The sequence below is a fragment of the Balaenoptera borealis genome (genome assembly GCF_965194805.1).
Source record: "Balaenoptera borealis genome assembly, chromosome: 14".
NCBI lineage: Eukaryota > Metazoa > Chordata > Mammalia > Artiodactyla > Balaenopteridae > Balaenoptera > Balaenoptera borealis.
Genome location: NC_138875.1, coordinates 84053409 through 84080593, shown reverse-complemented (window position 1 = coordinate 84080593; position 27185 = coordinate 84053409). Strand labels below are relative to the sequence as shown.

Sequence of the window (27185 nt, the reverse complement as noted above, 5' to 3'; positions counted from 1 at the left end):
TTGACCTCAGTACAATTGTTAGTTTGTTCTGCCCAACTTTCTATGAGGCTGATCTAACTCCCATCTGAGCTTTGGTTTGAGAAGTTCACAGGAAATTCAGTTGAGGTGATAACATGGTCAGATCAACACTGTAAAACTGTTTATTTGGGGGGAAAAAACAAAATTTCTAGAAGAATAAAGTCACATCAGCACCTACCAGAATAACTCCCGCCCACCTGCTCACAATCCAGAGGATTCCCATTTAGGGCCATGGCCTAATTTGCAAAAGATGCTGAACACAAATCAAGCTTTTAACAATGTGTTAATCCCAAGAGATCACACTGGGAGGCCACAGCATTTCCACCACCTAGAAGTTCAGGCTCCCAGCCTCTTCCAGATCCTTGAGCTTCAGGGAGAGAAGGAGGAAATGCCCACTAGACCCAAGTCTGGGGCAAGGGAATATGCTTTCCTGTTTCTGTTCCCCAGGGACAATCATCTTTGCAAAGGAATAATGTTGCAGCTGGAAGGAAAAAAAAGGAACAGTGTAAGTTTGGTGGCTCCATTCAAGAAGATCAGAGGTGAGCCGTCCTGAGCTTTTCACCTACATGCTTTCATTCTTTCAAAGCAAACGTCCAGTTAATATAAGAACCAGAGCGCCCGGGGCTCCCTCCACCTCCATACCTGGAATCTCATTCCCGCCACAAGGATTTATCATGAGTTGCTACAGGCAGTCTGGAAATTCCCTTCATTTCCCAACGACCCCACCTCCTGCCCGCAGCTTTGTGTCTAGCAAACGTTCAGTGCACGCTGCAGTGTGAATGAACGGACACGGATACTTTACCCCAGCAGTCCTTTTCCCGCCCAGCGTGTTGGCACGAGTCTAAGCTGGTATTTCTCCCCTCTGCGGATCACTGTCACATTCAGGGGCTTCTGAAAGGAAAATGAGCTCATTTTATGTTCAACCTCCTTAGTACTCAAAGAGATTCAGGCTAGAATGCTGAGATACTGTCCTTTTTTTTTTTGGCCGTGTGGCATGTGGGATCTTAGTTCCCCCACCAGGGATCAAACCCACACCCCCTGCAGTGGAGGCGTGGAGTCTTAACCACTGGACCTCCAAGGAAGTCCCACCCACCAGACTGGTAGTAAGGATGCTTATTTTAGGCGTAATTCCTACAACTGCTGAGAATGTGGAGGACGCGGCACTCTGGGGGCAGGCAGTGGGGCTACAGATTTGGTTCCGTCTTCCTGGAAGAACACAACTGCCCCCAGCAACAACAAAGCATCTTTAAAAGGTGCATATAAGATATATTCTGCAAAAGTACAAGATGATATATGAACAAAGCATTTATCCCAGGACTGTTTATAAATTTCAAACACTGAAAACACCCAAAATATCCCTCAATAAGGTATTGTTCAAATACAGTATAGTGAATAGCAGTTTGTTTAGTAAAAACACAACAAAACCAGCAAAGTATGAATCCATTTGAATATATGTCCTAAAAGGTCATATGTGTTGTAAAACAAGTATACTTCAATTTAAAAATAATAATTTTAAAATAAATAATAATAAAATAAAAGCTCTAAAAATTCAATAAATAAATAAATAGACATAGGACTTCCCTGCTGGCACAGTGGTTAAGAATCCTCCCATCAATGCAGGGGACATGGGTTCGAGCCCTGGTCCGGGAACATCCCACATGCCACGGAGCTACTGAGCCCGCGTGCTACAACTACTGAAGCCCGCACACCTAGAGCCCATGCTCCACAACAAGAGAAGCGAACTCAATGAGAAGCCCGCGCACTGCAACAAAGAGTAGCCCCCATTCGCCGCAACTAGAGGAAGCCTGCGCGAAGCAACAAAGACCCAATGCAGCCAAAAATAATAATATTAATTAATTAATTAATATAAATAAATAGACATATGTGTTGCTTGGTGCATACAAAGTTTTCTGGAAGATAAACTGTTAACAGTGGTTACTTCCAGAAAGAAGCACTAGCAGTTTGGAGTAAGAGAAGAAGACATTTACTTTTATATTTTTCTGTACCATTATTTCTTCTTTACTATGCGTATGTATTACCTTAACAAAAAAATTAAAGTAGGCACAATACACACCAAAGAAAATTACAAGTTAAAACAAGATTCATCAAATTTAAAAACTTCTGTACATCAAAGGACACTGTCAACATAGTGAAAAAGCAACCCACAGAATGGGAGAAAATATCTGCAAATCATATATCTGATAAGGGATTAATATCCAGAATATATGAAGAATTCAACAGCAACAACAAACAACCCAATTAAAAAATGAGCAAAGAAGTTAAACATTTCTCCAAAAAAGATATACAAATGGCCAATAAGCACATGAATAGATGGCCTACATCACTCATCATTAGAGAAATGCAAATTAAAACCACAATGAGATATCACCTTATACCCATTAGGATGGCTATTATCAAAAAAAAACAAAAAACAAAAACAAAATAACAAGAGTTAGTGAGGATGTGGAGAAATCGTAACCCTTGTACACCGCTGGTGGGAGTGTGAAACGGTGCAGCCACTATGGAAAACAGCATGACTATTCCTTAAAAAACTGAAAATAGGGCTTCCCTGGTGGCACAGTGGTTAAGAATCCGCCTGCCATTCCCAAGCCCTGGTCCAGGAAGATCCCACATGCCGTGGAGCAACTAAGCCCATGTGCCACAACTACTGAGCCAACGCTCTAGAGCCCGCGAGCCACAACTATTGAAGCCTGCACGCCTAGAGCCTGTGCTCCGCAACAAGAGAAGCCACCGCAATGAGAAGCCCGGGTGCTGCAACTAGAGAAAGCCCGCGCACGGCAACAAAGACCCAGCACAGCCAAAATAAACAAATAAATATTTTAAAAAATTGAAAATAGAATAACCATATCAACCTGCAGTTAAACATATTGGTATATACCCAAAGAACTGAAAGCAGGGACTCGAACAGATATTTGTATAACCATTTCATAGTAGCATTATTCACCAAAATGGTGAATAGCATTATAGCCAAAAGGTAGAAGCAACCCAAGTGGCCATCAATGGATTACAGGATAAACAAAATGTAGTATATACACACAGCAGAATATTATTCAGCCTTTTTTTTTTTTAATATAAATTTATTTATTTTTGGCTGCATTGAGTCTTCGTTGCTGCACGCGGGTTTTCTCCAGTTGCGGTGAGCGGGGGCTGCTCTTTGTTGCGGTGCGCGGGCTTCTCATTGCAGTGGCTTCTCTTGTTGTGGAGCACGGGCTCTAGGCATGAGGGCTTCAGTAGTTGTGGCCCGCGGGCTCAGTAGTCATGGCACACGGGCTTAGTTGCTCCGCGGCATGTGGGATCCCCCTGGACCAAGGCTCGAACCCGTGTCCCCTGCATTGGCAGGCGGATGCCAAACCACTGCGCCACCAGGGAAGGCCCTATTATTCAGCCTTAAAAAGGAAATTCTGACACATGTAACAACCTGGATGGACCATGAAGACGTTATGCTAAGTGAAACACATGAGTCACAAAAGGACAAATATAGTATGATTCCACTTAGAGGGCTGTATACAGAGCAGTCACATTCATAGAGACAGAAAGTAGATTAGTGGTTGCCAGAATCTTGGGGAGATGGGAATGACTAGTTAGTGTTTAATGGGTAGAGTTTCAGTTTGGGAAGATGAAAAAGTTCTAGAGAGGGTGGTGGAGATGGTTGCCGAACAATGTGAATGTACTTAATGCCACTTAAAAATGGTAAATTCTATGTTATGTATATTTTACCATAATTTTAAAATATTAAGGCAGATCTATCAATGGGATCTCTGAATCGGAAAAAATAAAGCATGAAGAAAAACAAAAAAAGACGCCATTTTTCACCTCGATTGTCACAGAATAAAAGACTGACAATAACACAGTTGGGGAGGGGTCAAGAAATAAGCACTCACATACACTACTGGAGAGAACATGAACTAACGCAAGCTTCTGGGAGGACACCTTGATGACACCTATCAAATCGGTAAATGTGCATTGCCTTTAACCCAGTAATTCCACTTCTAGAAATCTCTCTGACAGAAACCCTCACACAAGACAAGAATATTCATGACACCACTATTTGTGGTGACCAAATATTGGCAACGGCTTAAATGTCCAGGATGGGGGGCTGGTTAAATGAACGATGAGAAACCAAGCCAGGGAACATGGTACATGTGTACCGAGGTTTTCAAAGGGGGAAACATCCAGAACAGTACATAGAGTAGGTCTTGTTTATGACTTCTTTTTCAAAAAGCAATCACTGTAGACATACACACCCACACCCAGAAAACGTGTGAGAGCTTCACTGATGTGCTTCCAGTTCTGGAAATGATGGCCCTGGGAGAGCTAGAAATCCAGAAGGTTTCTACCTATGGCACATCCTAAATGTCTTTCTGATTTGCCCACTTGCACCTCCAGCCCATTCGTCAAAGACACCACCATCTCTTGACCTGGCTGCTAAAACTCTGTCAGCCCTCCAATCAGCTCTCTACCTGGCCTCTGGAGAAATCTTTTCAAGGCACGAAGCTGCTTACAGCTGTTATTCTCCAGCTTGGAAGAGTGCACGGCTCTCTACTGCTGCTCAGGAACAATGAAGAAGGGCCCCGCCTCCTCCCCTCTCCCTCTCTTCCTTGCTCTGGGTTCCAATCAGCCTTCTCTGATCCTCTCACCTCAGGGCCTTGACCCTGCTGGTGGGCTCCTCTCCCTGCCGGTCTTGATAAACTTCAATACACTTACAGGCCACGTCTTCAGGAACACTCTCCTTCAACCCCAAACTACATCAGAACCCCACTACTTGCTCTCCTAGCCCCCTTGAACTGTCCCTTCATAGCACTCGTTGGAGTGTACAATTACATATCTGTGATTATTTGATTAATGCTCATCTCCCCAACCAAAATGTTCCCACGGACCCTCGGTTGACCTGTTTTGTTCCCTGTTGTAGCGCCTGCACCTTGCCCAGGACTCAGAGCAGGGAAGGTACTACAAGGCAAGGAGAAATCCAGGACTTTTATCCTTACTTGAAATACGTTCACATTGTGTAATTTTTTTTCACAATAAAAACACATTATTTTTATTACTGAAATATAATTCATATACAATAAATTCACCATTTTAAAGTATATAATTCAGAGACTTGTCCAACCATCACCACTAACTAATTTCAGAGCATTTCCATCACCCAAAAAGAAACCCCATACCCATTAGCAATCACTCCCCATTCCCTCCTCCCCCAGCCCCTGGCAACCACCTATCTGCTTTCTGTCTCTGTGCATTTGCCTATTCTGGACATTTCGGAATTCTAAAATATGTGGCCCTTTCTGGGACTTCCCTGGTGGCACAGTGGTTAAGAATCCACCTGCCAATGCAGGGGACACGGGTTCGATCCCTGGTCAGTGAAGATCTCACATGCCGTGGAGCAACTAAGCCCGTGCGCCACAATTACTGAGCCTGCGCTCTAGAGCCCGTGAGCCACAACTACTGAGCCCGCATGCCACACTACTGAAGCCCACACGTGCTCCGCAACAAGAGAAGCCACCGCAATGAGAAGCCCGTGCACCGCAACGAAGAGTAGCCCCTGCTCGCCACAACTAGAGAAAGCCCGCGTGCGGCAATGAAGACCCAACGCAGCCAAAAATAAATAAATAAAATAAATAAATTTAAATAAATAAATAAATAAAATATGTGGCCCTTTCTGTTTGGCTTCTTTCACTTACCAGAAATCCTTTGAAGGTTCATTAATGTTATAGCATATCGGTACACCAATCCTTTCTATGGCTGAATAAAATACACATTATTTTTATAATAGAGAAAAATTATTTTAATTCAAGGTTATTTTCCTTTGAAAATATATGCATTCCAGAAACTCACCTTTAGAAAATTATCTAAAGAAACAGAGCTTTGTCTACAAGAGTGTTAATTTTCAGGTTCCCATAAAATTGGAAAGTACCTAAAAGTCTAACAATAGAATGCTGCCGGGTTTTAAAAAACTTTTTTTTAATTCACAGAGCAGAGACCATGGAAACCCAGATCCTTGATTCTCAAGCTGGGCTCTGGTTCCAGGAGAACCCCAGGCCCTGAGGGCGTGAGGTCCCCCCACCCCCTCTAGCCTATCCCAGCAGCTCAGCTTTTATCTGTTTGATATATTGGAATTCCCCAGGAAATTTCACTTGAAGAAAAGGTTCTGTTGTTAGAAAACATTCAATGACTACTTTTGTAAAGAAGGTCTTATACAGTATTATTAACTATAGTCACCACGCTGTGCATTCGGGTATACAGTAATACTCTATGCATATCTGACAGTGGCTAGAGAGTAAATCTTCAAAGTCTTCCTCACAAGAAAAAAATGTGTAACTATGTACAGTGACAGATGTTAACTAGCCTTACTGTGGCAATCGTTTCCCAATATATGCAAATATTGAATTACTATGTTGTACACCTGAAACTAATATTGTGTTATTTGTCAGTTATACTTCAATTTTTTAAAAAAAAGGATTTATAGGCCTATAAAGAGCCTAAGAATATATTTAACTGGAAAAGACAAATTAAAAACCAGTAGCTATTATGAGTAATCACCAAAAACTGGAAAACAACCTAAATGCCCCACACTGGGAAATGGATGAAGAGTCTGGGGCTCATTACACAGTGGAGCATTACTCAGCAGTGAAAAGGGATGAACTACAGATGCACGTGACAACGTGGAAAACCGCAGATTCATGACGCTGGGTGAAAGTAGCCAGACTTAAAGGGCTTTATAGTTTGCAGTTTCACTTATATGACATCCTGGAAAAGGTAAAGCTACAGGGATGGAGCACAGATCAGTGATTTCCGGGGGATGGGGGTGCAGGGAGGGCTTAACTACAAAAGCATGAGGTCATTTTGGGCTGTAGAACTGCTCTGTATCTTCGTGTGGTGACATTTACATAACTACATACAGTTGACAAAATTCACAGTACTGGACACTGAAAAGGGGGAATGTTGCTGTGGGTCAATTAGACCTTAATGAAAGCAACCAGTAGCTCTGTGTGATGTATGAAGGACACACAGTTGGAAAGTAGCTGCCTTTGGAGGACAGGAAATGCACCTGGAGGAGAGGGAGGTTTTTCATTACATGTTCTTTGGTTCTGTTTTTACCATGTGTATGTATTACCTCTACCAGGAAAAAAAAAAAAAAGACATATTTACAAAACAAACCAGTAACAATGAGCCCAGACAACTACAAAGTTTAAAAGTATGTGCAGCAAGGTACCCAAGAGATGTGAGTAAACTATGACACACTAGCAAGCTGGGGGTGGGGTGGGGAGGAAGGAGTGAAAAAGAGACTTTGGGTAAACATAACAGAATGAACCTACATCTGCATCATCTCTAGAAATCTCACTAAAATGATGATGGGACAGTAAAGAGGTAACAAAGGTACCATGCCACAAGGATAAATTCTTTGAAATTCCTTCCTTCTAGAGCTAAAGCCTAATTCCCCTCCCTTTGAGTGTAGGCTGGACTTCGTCGCTTCTAACGAATAAAGTGGCAGTGAGAGTGTGAATCCTCAGAGACTGAGTCAGAGCAGGTGCTGCTGACTCCTCTCTGCTCTCACCTGGACCGCCCATTCTTGGGGAGGTCAGCCACCACGCTGTGAGGGCACTCAAGCAGCACTGTGGAGAGGCCCTCGTGATGAGGAACTGAAGCCTCCTGCCAACAGCCATGTGAGTGAGGGATCTTGGAAACAGATTCTCTAACCTCAGTCAAGCCCTCAGATGACTGCGGCCTTTGCTTATATCTTGACCACAACCTCATGAGAGACCCCGAGCCAAAACCACCCAGCTACACGGCTCCTGGACACTGCGTGACCCCCCAAACTGTATGAGATAATAAATGCTTGATGCTTCAAGCTGCTAAAGCTCTGGGGTGATTTCTCACTCACCAATAGACAAATAATACACCTTTATGGCCAGGGGTTAAAGGGAAGCAGAGCAGAAACAAATGGATTTGTTCCAGGGAACCCAGAAAGGCTCTGAACAAACAGACCAAAGAAACAGAATAAAGAATCACACACATAAGAATTATATAACAGGCTTCCCTGGTGGCGCAGTAGTTGAGAATCTGCCTGCCAACGCAGGGGACACGGGTTCGAGCCCTGGTCTGGGAAGATCCCACATGCCGCAGAGCAACTAAGCCTGTGCGCCCCAACTACTGAGCCTGCATTCTACAGCCCGCGAGCCACAACTACTGAGCCCGCATGCCACAACTACTTTAGCCTTCACGCCTAGAGCCCATGCTCTGCAACAAGAGAAGCCACCGCAATAAGAAGCCCGCACACCGCAACGAAGAGTAGCCCTCGCTCACCGCAACTAGAGAAAGCCTGCGTGCAGCAAGGAAGACACAATGCAGCCAAAAATAAATACATAAATAAATTTATTAAAAAAAAAAAAAGGAATGAGTTCCTGACACATGCTACAACATGGATGAACCCTGAAAACACTATGCTAAGTGAAAGTAGTCATAAAATATCACATATTGTATGATCCCATTTATATGAAATGTCCAGAATAAGCAAGTCCATAGAGGCAGAAAGTAGTTTAGTGGTTGCCAGGGGTTGGTATATATGGGGGGAATAGGGAGTGACTGCTAATAGGTACAAGGCTTTTTGAGGTAATGAAAATGTTCTAAAATTGATTGTGGTGATGGTTGCACAACTCTATAAGTAGACTAAAAACGACTGGATTATGCACTTTAAATGGATGACCTATAAGTTATGTGAATTGTACATCAATTAAACTGTTATAAAAAACAATAATAGGGAATTCTCTGGCAGTCCAGTTGTTAGGACTCTGAGCTTCCACTGTAGGGGGCCCAGGTTTGATCCCTGGTCAGGGAACTAAGATCCTGCAAGCTGCACGGTGTAGCCAAAAATAAAATAATAAATAAATAATAATAATAATAATAATAAAAGATACATTCCAGATGGATTAAAGAAAAGCTAAAGACAAAACAATAAAAGTACTAGAAGAATTTCTTTAAGAAGACACAAAATGCCAAAGCCATAAAGCAAAAAACTGATGAATTTGACAAAATCAAAATTCTAAACTTCCACATAAGTACAGAGTTGATGAAGGTGTCAATCAGTGCAGAAATGAGGGCCCGACCTCTAGCAGGGCGCCAACACTGGCCAACTGTTTCTTGGCCCGATGCCTGCCTTCTGATGAGTTACACGTGGATGAGCAGTGTGGCCAAGTGGGGGCTGAGTGGGTGCAAGACAAACCAAGAATTGTCGGTTGAACTGAAGATTTCATTTGCGAACCAAAACCTTTAGTAATTTCTCTGGACTTTGAGCCCCATATTTCTCCTGCAAAGTATGGATCTTTGCCAAAAAAAGTTTTGTTGGGGTTACATTACTGAGAAACAGGATGAGATGGTTACATGGAAGTGTTTTTTAATGGCATATTCTGCCAGAAACTAGAAGGCTGCAGCCTATTTTGAATTTCAACTTTTATTATATCTTTAAGGAATGAAATTATCAAAAGGCACACAAATCAAGTTCTAATATACTACTGTTTGAACAGTACTACACTATTATGCACTGTACTGTATTTCTTTATTTTAATCCTCAGGTATGGTTTTGGCAGCAAAGAGCCCTGTAATATTGATAAATTTAACAAAATGGATATCTAAGTGAATTAAAACAAAAAACTTTCAAGTAATCAAAGTTACCATAAAGAAAGTTAAAAGAAAAGGAGCTAATCAGGAGAGACATATGCAATGTGTAAACAGGCAAAGATTTAATATATAGAATATAGAAAGAGTTCCTACAAATCAATTTTTAAAAAGGACAAATAACCCAATAGAAAATAAGTGGGAAAAAAGACTAACAGACAATTCATAGAAATGGTACTCAATCTCACTGGTAATCAGGAAAATACAAATTAAAACAAGATGGCATTTTAGCAAAGTTATTAAAAGATCAATAATAGAGTACTGCTAATGATATGATACACAGTTGACCCTTGAACAACACGGGTTTGAACTGCTTAGGTTCGCTTACATGTGAATTTTTTTCAATAAATACAGTACTGCACAATCCGCGGATATAGAGGGCCAACCACGGGACTTGAGCATCTACAGATTCTGGTATCTGCACTGGTCCTGAAACCAATCCCCCGTGGATACTGAGGGACGACTGGACTCACATACTGTTGGTCAGGGTACAAATTCGTAAAACTTTTTCAAATTACCTATTAAAATCTTAAGTGTGCATTTGCTGAGAGCTTGTAATTCTACTTCCAGGTGTGCACAGTTGTGAACAAGTATGCACGACTATTCACACTGGCATAAAACTGGAAATGAACAAGACGTCCACTGATAAGGCAGCAGGTGGACAAACTTCTATCCATTCATACCATGCAGTGCTATGCAGCAGTGAAAAAGAGCGAGGTGTGCGCCGAGATGAAAAGATCTCTAAGAAACCTTGTTAAATGAAAACGGGGATAGGAAGCAGGAGAGGGGTATTTTAGACAGGGTGGCTAGAAAGGCCTCACTGAGAAGGTGGCATTTGTACAAGAGGAGGGAGGGAAGGAAGGAAGGTGGAGGGTAAAGGAAGAAGATTAGCATTCTAGGCAGAGGGAACAGCAAATGCGAAGGCCCTGAGCAGGGACTGTGCCTGAGAAACAGCACTCTGAGGGCAGCCGTCAAAGGCCCCGGCCACGTTTCCTGGCCCCAGCAATTCCAGGGTTACTGGTCAGATGCCACGTAATACCTCCAACTCACCCCCTCACTGTGCTGGACCACACTGCCAATGTTCTGCAGCGACTGGAAGTTTTGGGTGTTCACAGAGCCAAACTCCACTATCTCGTCATCCACTTGCAGACCCTAAAGAGAGAAGGGCAAACAGAAAATCAGGCTAGAGGTTAAATGTTCTTCTGGTGTTCTTTACCCTCCCATGCGTTCCCAATTTAATAAGCGTGTTTTCTACAGGGGAGAACGGCAGGCGCGATGCAGAGGCTGGGATTTAGACACCTCGGGCAGGGAGGGGCGGTGGATAACTGGGCCACCTCCTCCGGGGGTTCCTCCAGGGGCAGATCTAATAAAAGGTGGCCAGGTCTGCCCAGTGTCTGAGAACAGCTGGCAGTTGTAAAGGCCTGGAGGAAAATGGGGAAAAGCTCTCTGGGGTCCTGAACCAGGTTTGGGGGCAAGAAGAGGCAGGCCCATCTGGCCTATTTTGTTCAGGGGTCAGAATTTAGACGCATTGGCCCTAAAGGCCCCCAGGCAAGCAGCCATGGGCACAACGCTGACCCAGGACTAGAGTGATCCTGTCACTCTAAGAACACAGCTCACAATTCACCCATCCCTTCCACAAATACTCGTCACAGGCTGACGACAGCCCTGTGCCAGATGCTGTGCACACAGTGGTGAATAAAACAGAGCTTGTGTGTAACCTGCAGTCTTGCGATCACTAAAGACGACTGGCAGGACCCAGGTCCACCTCCTAGAAGCTGTGCGTCCTGGCACGAGGTACTCCAGGTCTTTGAGGCTTTTCCTCATGGGTGAAATGGGGTAGATTAGTACCTACCCCCGAGAACGGCTGTGGGATTAAATATTACATGCAGGTACACATACACCAAGGGGGGAATGTGGTGGGGGATGGTGGGATGAACTGGGAGACTGGGACTGACATGTATCCACTAGTAAGTATAAAATGGAGAACTAAAAAGAACCTGCTGTATAAATAATAAATAAGGGCTTCCCTGGTGGCGCAGTGGTTGAGAATCTGCCTGCCAATGCAGGGGACACGTGTTCGAGCCCTGGTCTGGGAAGATCCCACATGCCGCGGAGCAGCTGGGCCCGTGAGCCACAACTGCTGAGCCTGCGCTTCTGGAGCCTGTGCTCCGCAACAAGAGAGGCCGAGATAGTGAGAGGCCCGCGCACCGTGATGAAGAGTGGCCCCCGCTCGCCGCAACTGGAGAGAGCCCTCGCACAGAAACGAAGACCCAACACAGCCAAAAATAAATAAATAAATAAATAATGAATTATTTTTTAAAAAAATAATAATAAATAAACACAATAAAATTCAAAAAAAGACTAGACTAAGGCTGAACAACAACAACAACAAAATGCAGGTACACATAAAAATTTGTACATCATGTTCACGGTAGCATTATTCATAATGGCCAAAAAATGGAAACTGAGGAATGGATAAACAAAGCGTGGTCTATCCAGACAGCACATTAAACTCAGCAGTAAAAAGGAATGAAGTTGAGGGAGGGATAAATTGGGACATTGGGACTGACATATACACACTACTATATATAAAATAGATAACTAATAATAACCTTCTATATAGCACAGGGAACTGTACTCAATACTCTGTAATGGCCTACATGGGAAAAGAATCTTAAAAAAAAGAAAAAAAGAGTGGATATATGTACATGTGTATATGTATAACTGATTCCCTTTGCTGCACACCTGAAACTAACACAACACTGTAAATCAACTATACTCCAATAAAAAAATTTTTTTAAATAAAAAATAAAATTTAAAAAAAAATTAAAAAAGGAATGAAGTTGAGATACATGCTCCAACATGGCTGGACCTTGAGAACATGATACTAAGAGGAAGAAGCCAGTCACAGAGGACCACATATTGTATGATTCCATTTACGTATATATGAGATGTCCAAAATAAGCAAATTCATAGAGACAGAAAGCAGACTGGTGGTTGCCAGGGCCTGGGGGGATGGGGGGGTTGAGGCGTAATGGCGAATTGACACTGGGTTTCTTTTTGGGATAATGAAAATATTCTAAAATTGATTGTTAATACACTAAAAGCTACTGAATCATATATGTACCTTAAACGGGTTAAAGTTATGGTATGTGAATTATATCCCAATAAAGCTGTTAAAACTTTTCTAAACACACCAGGTGAGCTATAACTCACTTGGCAGGACACGTGGTGCAAAGCGAGGGCTCAGCAAGTGGCAGCTATTGTTGTCATTCTCATGTCCGTTACTCAACGCCCAGCTAAAATCGGCCCCAAGAAGAGAGCCTCTTTCCCTCTCCGGGGACATCTACCACCCTCACCCTGTGTCCCAGGGTCTCTCTGCAGCTAGTTGAGGGGGCAGCAGGGGCCGACTCCTGCTGGGCTGCAGCGGGCCTTCACCGGCGTCTGCTGCACTGGTGACAGCGTGGGTCTGTCTGTCCACAGCCTCCCACCCGCAACCCTGCCCCAAGGCGCCCTCGGGGTGTGGATTTAGCGGGCCAGGCCCTGGCTTACTGCGATGCTGGCAGGCGAGCCGGGGCTGATGCTGTTCACTATGGCGAAGGCCTGAGCGGGGCTGAGGTCCTGGCTCTGGCCCAGGCCATGGCTCATGGCCTCCCTGCGGGCCTCAGCCAGGTCCCGGGCCTGCTTCTCCTTGTCGCGAGCATGCAGCTGGTGCAGGGCCTCCTCCACCTGCTTCATCAACGCCTTGTGATCGTTCTGCAAGCCTGGAGGAGAGCACCGTGTCAGGGGCCGAGAAGACAGCTGAGGACACAAGACCCACACGTTCATTCACTGACTATTTAACGAGCACTTATTATATGCCAGACATTGTGCTAGAAGCTGAGGACCTATCTGTGAACACGACAGAGGGGCTGCCCTCATGAAGCTTACGGTCCTGCAAGGAAAGCAGCTGTGGGACAAGTGATTACAACGACACCTGATGACTTCGATGACCAGGAGATCAGGGAAGGCCCCCCAAAGGCAGCACCGTTTCAGCTGAGACCTGAAAGGCGAGCAGTAGGAGGGAACTGACCAGCTGAATCCACGGCCACAAACTCAAACGCTCACAAGGGGCAAACACAAGTAGAGCAGGCTGGGGCTAAGAAGGATTTCGCTTTTCTCTTAATGCCTCTAGAAGAAAAAATGATGCCAAGTCTACCAACACATGACTGGTGATATTCAGTCTGGGAGAGGCAACAGGGAGAAAAGCTGGAAATTAGGAGTTCGGGGATGAAACCTTCTGATTTTTTTCAGTGCTGACGGTTAACTCAAGTGTTGGGAACGACTGTGTGGGTCAAGTAAGTCATCTCTGCAGGCCAGTCCGCCAGAGTGGCTGGGATTTGGGTTAACTTTTTTTTTAACCTAAAGACAACTTCCTCTACGGCTCTGGATTCGGCACCTCATTCAAGCCAGTTCCCTAGGACATCCCTGGCGGTCCAGTGGTTAAGACTTCACCTTCCAACGCAGGGGGTGCAGGTTTGATTCCTGCTCAGGGAGCTAAGATCCCACATGCCTCGCGGCCAAAAAACCAAAACATAAAACAGAAGCAATATTGTAACAAATTAAATAAAGACTTTTAAAAAATGGTCCACATCAAAAAAAAAAAACCTTAAAAAAAAAAAAAAAAAGCCAGTTCCCTGTGAAGAGCTCCAGAGGCCTGAACAAACCAGCACTGCCTGCCAATCCACGTCTAGCATCCGTAGGCCACAGACTTTCAGACTTTCCAGGCACCTGGACTGTGGGCACGCAAGGCCACCTGACCTTGTTCCTCTGCTCCTGTCACTTTGGAGCACAGGTGAGGCCCTCAGGCATTACGAGCCTCCAGCACTCAACCCACTGGGGCAGACACGAGAAGGAGCCCAGACTTGAATAAATGAAGACATAAACCTGGGCAGGAAGACTTAAAATGGTGTCAGTGTATAATACACGGTCACTCAGACTAGAAAAGGTCCCCCAGGTGATAAGCTCCACGAGGACCCCAGAGCCTTCAGAGAGGCCTGGCACACAGTAAGTCTCAAGCTACTGCTGCTGGGTGAAGGAATGAATGACTGTATATACCATATACTGCAATTCTAATCAGAATCAAAAAAATTTTTTCCTTGAACAAAATGTTTCCAAAGTACATTTCAAAAAACAAACTTGCAATTATAACAAATGCAACATATTAAGGGAAGATGCTAGTAACAGGGAAAACTAGGTACAGAGTATACGGGACCTCTCTGTGTTATTTTCGCAATTTTTCTGTAAATCTGAAACTGTTCTAAAAAATAAAGTTTATTTTTTAGGGCTTCCATGGTGGCGCAGTGGTTAAGAACCCGCCTGCCAATGCAGGGGACAGGGGTTTGAGTCCTGGTCCGGGATGATCCCACATGCCGTGGAGCAACTAAGCCTGTGCGCCACAACTACTGAGTCTGTGCTCTGGAGCCCGAGAGCCACAACTACTGAAGCCTGCAAGCCTAGACCCCAAGCTCCGCAACAAGAGAAGCCACTGCAATGGGAAGCCTGCACACCACAACGAAAGAGTAGCCCCCGCTCACCGCAACTAGAGAAAGCCACACGCAGCAACAAAGACCCAATGCAGACAAAAATAAATAATAAATTTTTTTTTAAAAAGTCCATTTTTAAATAAAATAAACTTGTGAGAATAGTTTTTCAAAAGAAGACCAATAAGGAATCGCTCAGACTCTTACGTATATTAAAGTCATTAAGATGGCATGATATTAGCACCCAAAAAGAGAGATCAACGGAACAGAGCAAAAAGCCCAGAAAGAGACATAAGCACGTCTAAACATTTAATACGCAATATTGTTAGTGTTTCAAATTAACAGAGAAAGAACAGACTAAATGGTGTTGCAACATCAGGCCAACCATTTGGAAAAAAATAAGTCGGTGCCCGCCCTCACACTGTGGGCTAGGGCTTCTCAAATTTCTCCCAGAATCCTCCTAACTGGGGAGCGAGTGGACTGCTTCCCTGGGGCGTCCAAGGGTTTAGCCAAAAGCCCCAAATTTCCCTCCAGTCTGACTGTCTTAACATGGTTTTTCCCTACTCTGTATCTTCCTATTTGTTTCAGTATTAAAATGGCATGCTTCTTTTCCCAACATCTTCAAGGAAAAGTGACGCTCTAAGAAGTCCTATGATCGTAGTGTGGCTTTGAGGAAACTTTGGCATCCTCAGCTGTGTCTCACCCCAGGGCTACCTGTACTCTCACTGAGAAACCTGGCCTTAGACCAAAGCACGCTGTATATAGAGTCAAGATTCACAGGTAAAACAGAAGTCATTAAGGCGGAAAGGTGGATGATAAATTCCCTTCTAATATGACTTTGTGGTAGAGACTGCTGGTTGCCTACCTGTGGCAGCGTGAAAAGTGGCCCCAAAGAGGTTCCCATCCAAATCCCCGGAACCTGTGAATTTGCTACCTTACATGGCAAAGGGAGCTTTGCAGGTGTGATTAAGTTAAGGGCCCTGAGATGGGGAGACTGGCCTGGATTATCCAGGTGGTGGGCCCAATGTAATCACAAGGGTCTTTGTAAGTGAAAGAGGGAGGCAGGAGAGGGAGAGAAAGAGACGTGATGCCAAACCCAGAAGCTGGAGAGATGTGACTGCTGGCTTTGAAGATGGAAGGGGCTGCGGGTCAAGGAGTGTGGGCAGCTTCTAGAAGCTGGAAAAGACAAGGAAATGGATTCTCCCTAGAGCCTCCAGAAGGAACACAGCCCTGCTGACACCTTGATTTTAGTCCAGTGAGACTCACTTGGATGTCTCATTTCCAGAACTATAATAAATTTGTGATGTTTTAAACCACTAAGTCTGTGATGATTTGTTACAGCAGAAACAGAAGACTAATAAACTACCCAACCTCTACTCTCTGTGTTCCTTGACAATAAATACATACGTATATACATACATACAATACATATACACACACATAAATAAGAGATTTTATTTAGGATAGCAACATGCCCATTGTGGGGAACATTTCTTGCAGGCAGAGGAGCCTATGAAAGGAAAGCAGAAATTGATGCAGTGGCGGGGGGAGTGGGACTTGCAGGACAGATCCTTAACAGGAGGGGTGCCAGCTGGCATAGGAGCTTGTGCCCTTCCTACCTTCTTCCTTCCCTTTCTTCCTGCCTGGAACATGGACATGGTGACCCTGAAGATGGATGAATTTCCTAAGGATGGCAGAGCCTGGGTTTCTGATGACCAGCCCTGCGCTGCCTACCTCCGAATGTCTTTACTGAGGAACTGAGCTATTTTCTGTTTGAGTGACCATAGTTAGGCCATTATCATTAATAGCTAAACGTATTTCCTAAGACGTAATTGATTTGATTGGGACCATAAGCAATATCTGACTTGGGTTTCTGCTGTTATTGCAATAAAAGTTTCCGCAATGAAGCAAAGTCCCTAAAAACAAAATGAAAAATGAAACCATAAAGACAGACCCCCTAGAGTCTATCTAACCCATTCCCTTAGTTCTCAGTCCCTTGATGGAGACAATGAGATGATCCCATCAAGGCAGAAGTGAGGGAAGCAGATGATATGGAATACTGGCGGTTCCTCTGTGTGCCTTAAACATCCTCTGCTGCAAGGTGGGGGAACGTCCCCAGAGAGGGTCACTCACAGACGATGTTGTGCCTTGCGGTTCGGACTCGGTACAGGTCCACGTCTGCCCGGGGGTAGCCCTCGCAGTCCACCAGTGGCTCGTTCATCCCGATGCCTTTTTGCTGGAGGGAGAAATGAGGTCAAAAAGATCTCACAGGTATGAAGTCCTCGGGCCTCTTTCCCCAGACTCTCTTCCTCTGCAGTCATAATAAAGGTGACAGTAACGACAGCGGCCATATATTGATCACTTGGCACAGACCAGGTCCCTTCCCACATCCTCTCACGACTGCCCTCTGTGGTGGGCACCATTTTTTAACTGACTTTTAGTAACGCCAGTAATGCGTGAATCCACTCTCCTTTTTTGAAGTTAGAGCAGCGCAGATAAAACTAAGGACTCCTTTGAGCATCAGCCCCAAGGCCGGCCTCTTCCTCCGCTCCTCCAAACCCTCCTTCCTACGGGCAGCTGACACCTGGCTGGTGGCCTTGGAAGCCGGAGGGGAGGAAAAACCCCAAAGAGCACCCAGCTGAGGCAGGACTTTGGTTCTTCTGAAAATAAAAAGAGATGTAAAGGGGCCTTCAAACAGGCTTTTCATCCCTGGAAGGAACACTGAACTGGAACCCCAGCTGCCGTCTGGGGAGAGGAATGGGGTGGCTAGGGGACAGCGGAGGGAGAGGGACTTTCTCTTATGTATCCTTTCTGTAGATTTTGAATTTTGACCATGGCAATGTATTCCCTATGGAAAACAACACATTTGTTTTAATGTTTGTTTGTTTGTTTTTTCGGCTGTGCTGCGCACCTTGTGGAATCTTAGTTCCCTGATCAGGGATTGAACCTGGGCCCTTGGCAGTGAAAGCGCGGAGTCCTAACCACTGGACCGCCAGGGAGTTCCCTTGTTTTAATGTTTTAAAGTCTTGTCCTACATTAAGTCAGAGCATGGTGCACAAAAGCAATGAAACATGTTACATGACATACAGCAGGGAATTTCAGTCAGACTTTGATTTCAAGCTCAATTCTGCCACATACAATCTGGGTGACCTTGGTTAAGAGGCTCACCTCTCTGGGCCTCAGCTTCTTCGATTATAAAATGGGAATAACGGCACTCACCTCCCTTCCCACCTGTTCTGAGAATTAACGAGCTGACCTACGTAGGGTGCTTAGCACAGTCACAGAGCGGTGAGCAGCGGCCCCCAAAAGATACGCCCAAGTCCTAAACCCCAGAACCTGTGAATGCGACCTTATTTGGAAAAAGGATCTTTGCAGATATAATTAAGTGAAGGATCAGCAAGAAGAGATCATCCTAGATTTAAGGTGGGCCCTAAATCCAATGATGGGTATCCTGATAAAAGAGAGGGGGAGATTTGGGACACAGAGACACAGAGAGAAGGCCACGTGAAGACAGAGGCAGGGACTGGAGTGATGCAGCTACAAGCCAAGGACGGCCAGCAGCCACCAGAATCTAGGAGCGAGGCATGGAACGGATTCTCCCTCAGAGCGTCCAGAAAAAATCAAACCTGCCAACACCTTGATGTCACACTTCCGGACTCCACAACTGTGAGAGAATAAGTTTCTGTTGTTTTAAGCCACCAAGCTGTGGTAATTCGTTATGATGGCCCTAGGAAATTAATATACATAGAAAGTAATAAGTGATGGCTGTAATTATCAGCACGGAGACCAGCTGCCTAGTGTACTCACGTGCTAGCGGGAGGGATTCCATTCGTGTCTGTACCTTTCTCTCTGAAAGTGTACATGGGGGAAGGATTCCATTCATGTCTGTCCCTTTCTCTCTGAAAGCCTCTGGGTTACACCTACTGTTTCCTGTTCGCGGGGAAGGGGGTCTCGTATACTCTCTTAGCGCAGGACTCTCTATAGATACAGTATAAATGTGCCAGGGGCTAAATATCTGTATCTGCCTCCTGCCTGCCCACAATGACTAAGAGTTGACTGGCCTCTCCAAGTCAATACCACATCAGACACTGCTTTCCAAAGTTGGGACCCACACCACTGGCAACTCACACACAGGGCATTAAATAACCCATTCCCTTTCTAATTATCTTCAACCCTTCAATAATCAGGGAGAAAGTCTCCATTTGGTGCTGGTCTTCATATCGCCTCCAGATCACTTGTTATCTCTGGGCCTCTCCATTTTGTTTTTAACAGCTTTATCAAGATATAATTCACACACCATACAATCCACCCATTTAAAGTGTACAATTCAATGGTTTTTAGAATATTCACAGAGTTATGAAACCATCACCACAATCAATTTTAGAACATTTCCATCACCCTCCAAAAAGAAACCTAAGACCCACTAGCAGTCACTCCCATTCCCCCCTCCCCTCAGCCCCTGGCAACTACTAATCTACCTTCTGTCTACGGATTTACCTATTCTGGATATTTTATATAAATGGAATTATAAAATGTGTGGTTATTTGTGATGCACTTCTTTCACTTAGCATAATGTTTTCAAGATTCATGCACTTTTTGTAGCCATGTGCCAGCACTTCATTCCTTTTTATTGGCTAATATCCCGTTGTATGGATAGACCACATTTCAGTTATCCATTTATCAGGCGACAGAGAGTTGGATGGATCACCTTGATATACACTTTTATCTTATATTTAAGGAAAGAGAGTCTCATTTTTTCATATGCTGTGAAGTTATAAGATTTCCTTTAGGGCTTCCCTGGTGGCGCAGTGGTTGAGAATCTGCCTGCCAATGCAGGGGACACGAGTTCGAGCCCTGGTCTGGGAAGATCCCACATGCCGCGGAGCAACTAGGCCCGTGAGCCACAACTATTGAGCCTGCGTGTCTGGAGCTTGTGCTCCACAACAAGAGAGGCCGCGATAGTGCGAGGCCCGCGCACCGCGATGAAGAGTGGCCCCCACTTGCCACAACTAGAGAAAGCCCTCGCACAGAAACGAAGACCCAACACAGCCATAAACAAAATAAATAAATAAATAAATAAATAAAAACCCAAAGTTTAAAAAAAAAGATTTCCTTTAAAAATAAAACTAAGTAAAAAAGTGAGGCAACTTAAAGAAAAATATCAAGGGAGTAACAGTACATGAGGTATACAGATAGAGCATATCCTGCCTGCAGTAGCAAAGTAACTAAGGTGTGAGAAATTGCTGGCACAACACTTGAAAGCACAGATTCTGGGTTCAACAGGCGTAAGATCTGAATCCCACTTTGTGACTCTGAACAAGTGACTTCCCCTTTCTGAACCTCAGGATAACAAACCAACTTCACAGAGTAGTTCAGAGGAGTCCACGATATAACACATACATAAACCGGCCCCCTTCAGGCACATAGTCAGCACCCAGTAAAATGGTACCCTGACCTCCATATGATACTTCATCTTACTCCCATCACCTAAAATGCATTCCATCCACCCTGCATAGAATGTAATTCATTTACTCTTCCCCGGCAAATTGATTTGTGGTTTTACACTAGGTGACTTAAGAAAAACTGTATCCGTTTTGGAGCCAGAGAGACCTAAGAACTAGACCCACCACTGCCACTTCCGACCTACCTGACCCTAGGCAAGGATTTGCCCCCACTCTGGGCCTCAGTTTCCTCCTTATACCATAAGGATAACGAGCCTTTCCTGTCACTCAAAGTTGGGTTCTTAGGCCAGTGCCATCAGCATCGCTGGGAATTTGCTAGAAATGCAGTAGCTGCTCCCACACATCTGTCCGCCAACAGAATTCTGAGTTTTAACAAGCTCTCCAGGTGATTCGCATACACACTAAAGCTTAAGAAGCTCTAAGGTAAAGTGGTTAGTAAAGCACAGGACATCTGGTAACCGTTCAACAAGGACTGATGATAGAGGTGATTATCACCCTGCCTCTGCAAATTTATTGGCCCTGTGACTTGAGGCAGGTTTAAGTAATGCCTCTGTTTTCCATCCCTAAAATGGGGGAAATGACAGAACTCACCTCAAAGGGTTGTTGGGAGGATTAAACGAGTTAACCAATGTCAAGCGCTTAACAACTGCGCCCAGCACCCAACAAGAACTCCACAAATACTTGCTAGAACATCAATTCTAATTGTTCCTAGTTATTCACGTTATTTGCCTCACTGCCTGCTGCCCACAGAGGCCGCAATTGCGGCGCCTTGGGCCTCCCAGGGAGGGAGAGATTCACAGCTGAGAGCTCAAGCGGAGGCCGCCCGGGTCTCTCAGTCCCCGCCCCGGGTCTGGGCGCCGGGTCGAGAAGGCCTCGGGGCGCCTCCCACGCCCGCCCGGGAGCCCCGTGCCCGCACTCACGCTCTCCAGCACTTCATAATTGGCTTTGATTTGCGCCTCGATCTCCTCCTTGCGCTGTATCAGTTCCTGTATGTCGCTGACAGTCACCCCGCTGGCCTCCGGGGAGCCTCCGCTCTGCCTCGTTTCCTTCTCCGACATCACGAACCTCGGCCCGGGAGCCCGGACGGCCGGTTTCCCGACCGCGGACGCCCGAGGAGACTGTGCCTACGGCTCCACCCGCGGGCCAAAACACCGCGGCCTTTCGCGGGAGCCTGGAAAAGCGAGGGGCGGGGTTTGTCGGTGGGGCGTGGTCACCGGAAGCCACACACTGCGGGAACATGCGGTCCTGTGGTGACTCATGGAGGGGAGGTTTAAAGACGGAAGGATTCCCGGTCCCACCCAAGCGCTGGCCCCGACCGGGACATGATGAACTCTTCCTAGTTAATTCATTTTCTTTCCTCATTCATTCAGCTATGTATTGAGCGCCTACTGCATGTATGTACCAGCGCCCTGTGCATGGCGCTCCATTTCAGCTCTGCATCTACACAGCGCTTGAGGGTTTACAAAATAGTCAGATTCCTCATGCCCTGTTTCACAAAGCCTACAAGCTTGGGTTCAAATCTGGGCTCTTGCCTCTTACTGCCAGTAGTGACCTAGGTAAACTACTTCACTCCTCTGAGCCTCAGTTTCCTCATCTGTGAGTTGGTTGGGTATTGATAGCAATCTATCTCATAGTGCTAACATTTTGCCAACAAATATTTATTGAATGCCTCCTTTGTACCATACACTGTCCTAGGTGCTGGAGGGGTAAAGTATTGAGCACTGAACTCAGTGCCTGTCTCATATTACGGTCTCTATAAATTTTAGTAAAAATAGTATTGATGATGACAATAATAGTAATACTAATAATTTATCAAATACTTACAATGCATCACACTGTTCTAAGGACCCTATGTGTATGAATTCAACAACCTCATAAACGAGGATTATTATTACCCTCATTTGACAGCTGAGAAAACCATCTCAATAACCCACTTGCCCAACTAGCAAAATAAACAGCCCAAATTTGAACCCAGCTTAACCAAACGGTGACATTTAACATCTTAACATGTCCCCCCTAATATTTTGCACTGAAAAGGATACACCATCACCTATGTAGTAGTCAAACATGTTTGCCCTGAATCCAGTCATGAAAAACAAGCAGACAAACCCAAATTGAGGGACATTCTTCAGAACAACTGTCCTGAACCCTTCAAAAAGGTCGTTATTGTGAAATATCCACACAGAAGCTAGGCAATCACCTAGATTAAGGACTAAAGAGACACAACAATTAAATGCAATATGTGATCCTTGATTGGATCCTGGTTCCCTTAAAAAAAAAATAGAAAGAAAAAAAAACTATATAGAACATCCTTGGGACAATTGGGGAAATTTTAATATAGTACCAATGTTAAATTCCATGATTTTGATACTCGTATTGCGTTATTTAAGACAATGTCCTTAGAAAATGCACCCTGTAGTATTTAGAGGCGGGAGAAGCAACTTACTTTCAAATGGTTCAGAAAAATATCTCTATATATATGTAGATAGATTTGTAGACAAGAGAATGAAAAGGTAAAAGTGACAAAGTGTAAATCATTGGTGACTCTGGGTGAAACATATAGGAACATTCTTTGTACTATCACTGCAACTTTTATGTAACTTTGAAATTATTTCAAAATAAAAAGTTGCTAAAATAACCTTTATACAGAAAAAAGTAGAACCGATTACATTAGGCCTCCTACATTTTGTTCAATTATCTCTTTTTTTTTTTTTCTAGCCGCACCATGGCTTGCGGGATCTTAGTTCCCCAGCCAGGAAGTGAACCCCAGCCACTGCAGTGAAAGCTTCAAGTCCTAACCACTGGACCGCCAGAACACCAGGGAACTCCTGCCTCAATTATCTCTTAAATAAACATTTCTAACATTGATGCAAGAAAAGAAAAAAGAGAGAGACACAATAACTAGCTGCAACACACAATCTTTGAATTTTAAAAATAAAAAACAGCAGCTATAAAAGACATTATTAGGGGACTTCCCTGGTGGTCCAGTGGCTAAGACTCCACGCTCCCAATTCAGGGGGCCCAGGTTCCATCCCTGGTCGGGGAACTAGATCCCACATGCATGCCACAACTAAGAAATCCCGCATGCCGTAACTAAGACCTGGTGCAGCCAAATAAATTAAAAAAAAAAAAAAAGACAATTGGTGAAATTTGAATATGGACTTCATATTATAGTGTATGGATATTAATTTTCCTTAGTAAGATAATGGTATTGTGATTATATTAGAAAATCTTATTCAAAGGAGATGAATGCTGGGCTTCCCTGGTGGCTTAGTGGTTGGGAGTCTGCCTGCCAGTGCAGGCGACGCAGGTTCGAGCCCTGGTCCGGGAAGATACCACATGCCTCGGAGCAACTAAGCCCGTGAGCCACAACTACTGAGCCTGCGCGTCTAGAGCCTGTGCTCTGCAACAAGAGAAGCCACGACAATGAGAAGCCGGGCACCGCGATGAAGAGTAGCCCCCGCTCCCCGCAACTAGAGAAGGCCTGCACACAGAAACGAAGACCCAACACAACCAAAAATAAATTTATAAAAAAAAAAAGGAGATGAATGCTGAAGTGTTTAGAGGTTCAGTGTCATGATTTCTGAAACAAATTTGCAAGTTGTTCAGGAAAAAAAGCTATACACACACATATGTATGTATGTATGTACGTATGTATAAAATGAGAGAGTGAGAAAAAGAGGCAAAATGTAACAATAGGTTAATCTCAGTGAGGATATATAGTTGTTCATGGAAACTATCTTGCAACTATTCTGAGGTTTGAAATTTATTTTTCCAAAAAAAATTGTTTTCCTATACAGTCGGAAACCAGAGCTATTGTTTAAGTCACTATATTAAGTTGTTATTATTATAATGGACCTAGATCCTGTCCCTTCATATGCTTTCATAGCTCTCAAAGCCTTTCCATCACCTCCACCTCTGCTCTCATCCCACCACCCCAGATCTCCGAGGCCTCTCAACTTGTCTCAGCTTCCAGCTGCCGCTTCCATCCATTCTCCACACAGCAGCCAGAATAACCTACCCAAGGAATAACATTGTCACTCCGCTGCTTAAAAGCTTTCAATGGCTTTCCAGCACCTTCTCTTATCCTTCAAGACCTTTCTGATTCCTGCTTGACTTTTGACCCCTACGCCCGCCCCCAACACACACACACACACACACACACACACACACACACACAAACACACACACACACACACATATCCAGCCACACTAAATTGCCAGCAGTTTCTGGCGCATTTATCGCTCAGTCTCTCTCAGCACTGGGTCTTAGCGCCTGCTCATCCCTTCTCTAGGACATCATCTCATGCCAGTCTGGTTTCAGCTCCTCCTTTAAGATCCATCCAGCTCTGGACTTCCCTGGTGGCGCAGTGGTTAAGAATCCGCCTGACAATGCAGGGGATACAGGTTCGAGCCCTGGTCCAGGAAGATCCCACATGCCACGGAGCAACTAAGCCAGCGAGCCACAACTACTAAGCCTGCACTCTAGAGCCTGCGCGTCACAACTACTGAAGCCCGCGTGCCACAACTACTGAAGCCCGAACACCTAGAGCCCGTGCTCCACAACAAGAGAAGCCACCGCAATGAGGAGACTGCGCACCGCAACGAAGAGTAGCCCCCACTCGCCGCAACTAGAGAAAGCCTGCGCACAGCAACGAAGACCCAAATAAATAAATAAATAAATATAAAATAATAAGATCCATCCAGCTCAAATCACCTCTCCTGGGAATCATCCTCTAACCTGCTCCAAAGCTGGACTGTTTACTGCACTTTCCATCTGGTATCCTAAATGCATGTTTACCTGTGTGTCCCACGCACTGAGGACTCAGAGGCTGTGAACTGCGGCTTAGCTTCAGATGTTTGACTGAGTGTTTAATCAAGGATTCTAAGGGAACACACGGAGGGAATAATCTGCTCCTTCCCTATTCTGATTGTTCTGGCTCATCTTTTTTTTTTTTAATTTTTATTGGAGCATAGATGATTTACAATGTTGTGTTAGTTTCAGGTGTACAGCAAAGTGAATCAGTTATACATATACGTATATCCACTCCTTTTTTTTAGATTCTTTTCCCATATAGGCCATTACAGAGTATTGAGTACAGTTCCTGTGCTATACAGTAGGTCCTTATTAGTTATCTATTTTATGTATAGTAGTGTGTATATGTCAATTCCAATCTCCCAATTTATCCCTCCCCACCTTATCCCCTGGTAACCATAAATTTGTTTTCTACATCTGTGACTCTACTTCTGTTTTATAAATAAGTTCATTTGTACCCTTTTTTTTTTAGATTCCACATATAAGCGATATCATATGATATTTGTCTTTCTGTGTCTTCAGTGTACTTCACTCAGTATGGCAATCTCTAGGTCCATCCATGTTGCCGCAAATGGTAATCTTTTGTTCTTTTTTATGGCTGAGTAGTAGTCCGTTGTATATATGTGCCCCATCTTCTTTATCCATTCCTCTGTCGATGGGCATTTAGGTGGCTTCCATGTCCTGGCTACTGTAAAGAGTGCTGCAATGAACATTGCGGTGCATGTGTTCTGGTTCATCTTACCTGCAGTGGCCACAGGCAGGCAACATAGCCTTTGTTTTACAAAGCTGCCAAGATGTAGCAGAACTTAAATTGTTTGCCTCTTCCAAACATCCATACCTTTCTCATTTTCATTTCAGAACAAGAAGGAGGCCAGGAGAAAGGGAATTGGGAAGTAGACCCGAGAGGTACCCACAAGACCTGGGCGGTCACAATCATACTCCCCGCCTCCAGGACCCTGCAGATCTTCCATATTTTCCCTCTGCCCTGGCCTACTGGGAGCCAGGCAAACTGGGAAGTCAATTACCCTCAGTACCTGCATCTATAAGTCAAGAGGCTGGACTCCAAGGTCTTTTTTTGGGGGGGGGCCACATCCCGAAGCTTGATCTTAGTTCCCTGACCAGGAATCGAACCCGGGCCCAAGGCAGTGAAAGTGCGGAGTCCTAACCACTGGACCACCAGGGAATTCCCTCCAGGGTCTTAACTGGTGTCACATTTGTGTGAGTTGGCTCACTGAGAGTTTTAAGAATTTTAGTTGCTGAGTCAGTTCAGGGCCCCATCATGAAATAGCGGGCATACTCAGAAGGGTATTTAAGGTATGTTTAATGAAAAGGTTAGAGTCACCAGCAAGTTTAAGGGAGCAAATAAGGGATAATGAAACTGGCTAGGACTGGCAACAGTGGGGTGGGCTATCACTCCCAGATCTGAAGGGGCAAGGGGAGGGAGCAGTTTGGGATCCCAGAGAGGGCCGTAGCCACCCATAGGAGTGTGGTCTTCAGTAGAGGAACACAGCTGATGTTAAAAAAAAATCTGGGGACTTCCCTGGTGGTCCAGTGGCTAAGACTCCACGCTCCCAATACAGGGGGCCCGGGTTCAATCCCTGGTCAGGGAACTATATTCCAAATGCCGCAACTAAAGATCCCACATGCCGCATCTAAGACCCGGAGCAGCCAAAT

At 44.7% G+C, this 27185-nt stretch overlaps 1 protein-coding gene across 3 annotated transcripts; it reads right to left on the bottom strand.

Moving 5' to 3' along the window:
• Nucleotides 1-124: 124 nt before the first annotated feature.
• Nucleotides 125-21841, bottom strand: PSMD9 (proteasome 26S subunit, non-ATPase 9). Of its 3 annotated transcripts, none has more exons than XM_082356033.1 (6): nucleotides 21616-21833; nucleotides 17367-17469; nucleotides 13264-13475; nucleotides 10762-10863; nucleotides 821-906; nucleotides 125-499 (listed from the first exon to the last, which is right to left on the bottom strand). In XM_082356033.1, exons 1-6 carry the CDS (start codon nucleotides 21751-21753, stop codon nucleotides 472-474), a joined length of 669 nt encoding a protein of 222 aa, XP_082212159.1. In that variant the 5' UTR covers nucleotides 21754-21833; the 3' UTR covers nucleotides 125-471. The 3 variants fall into 3 exon arrangements, with proteins under 3 accessions (XP_082212159.1, XP_082212158.1, XP_082212160.1); XM_082356032.1 differs by having other exon boundaries at nucleotides 821-909; nucleotides 21616-21830; XM_082356034.1 differs by lacking the exons at nucleotides 13264-13475; nucleotides 17367-17469 and having other exon boundaries at nucleotides 821-909; nucleotides 21616-21841.
• Nucleotides 21842-27185: the final 5344 nt, after the last annotated feature.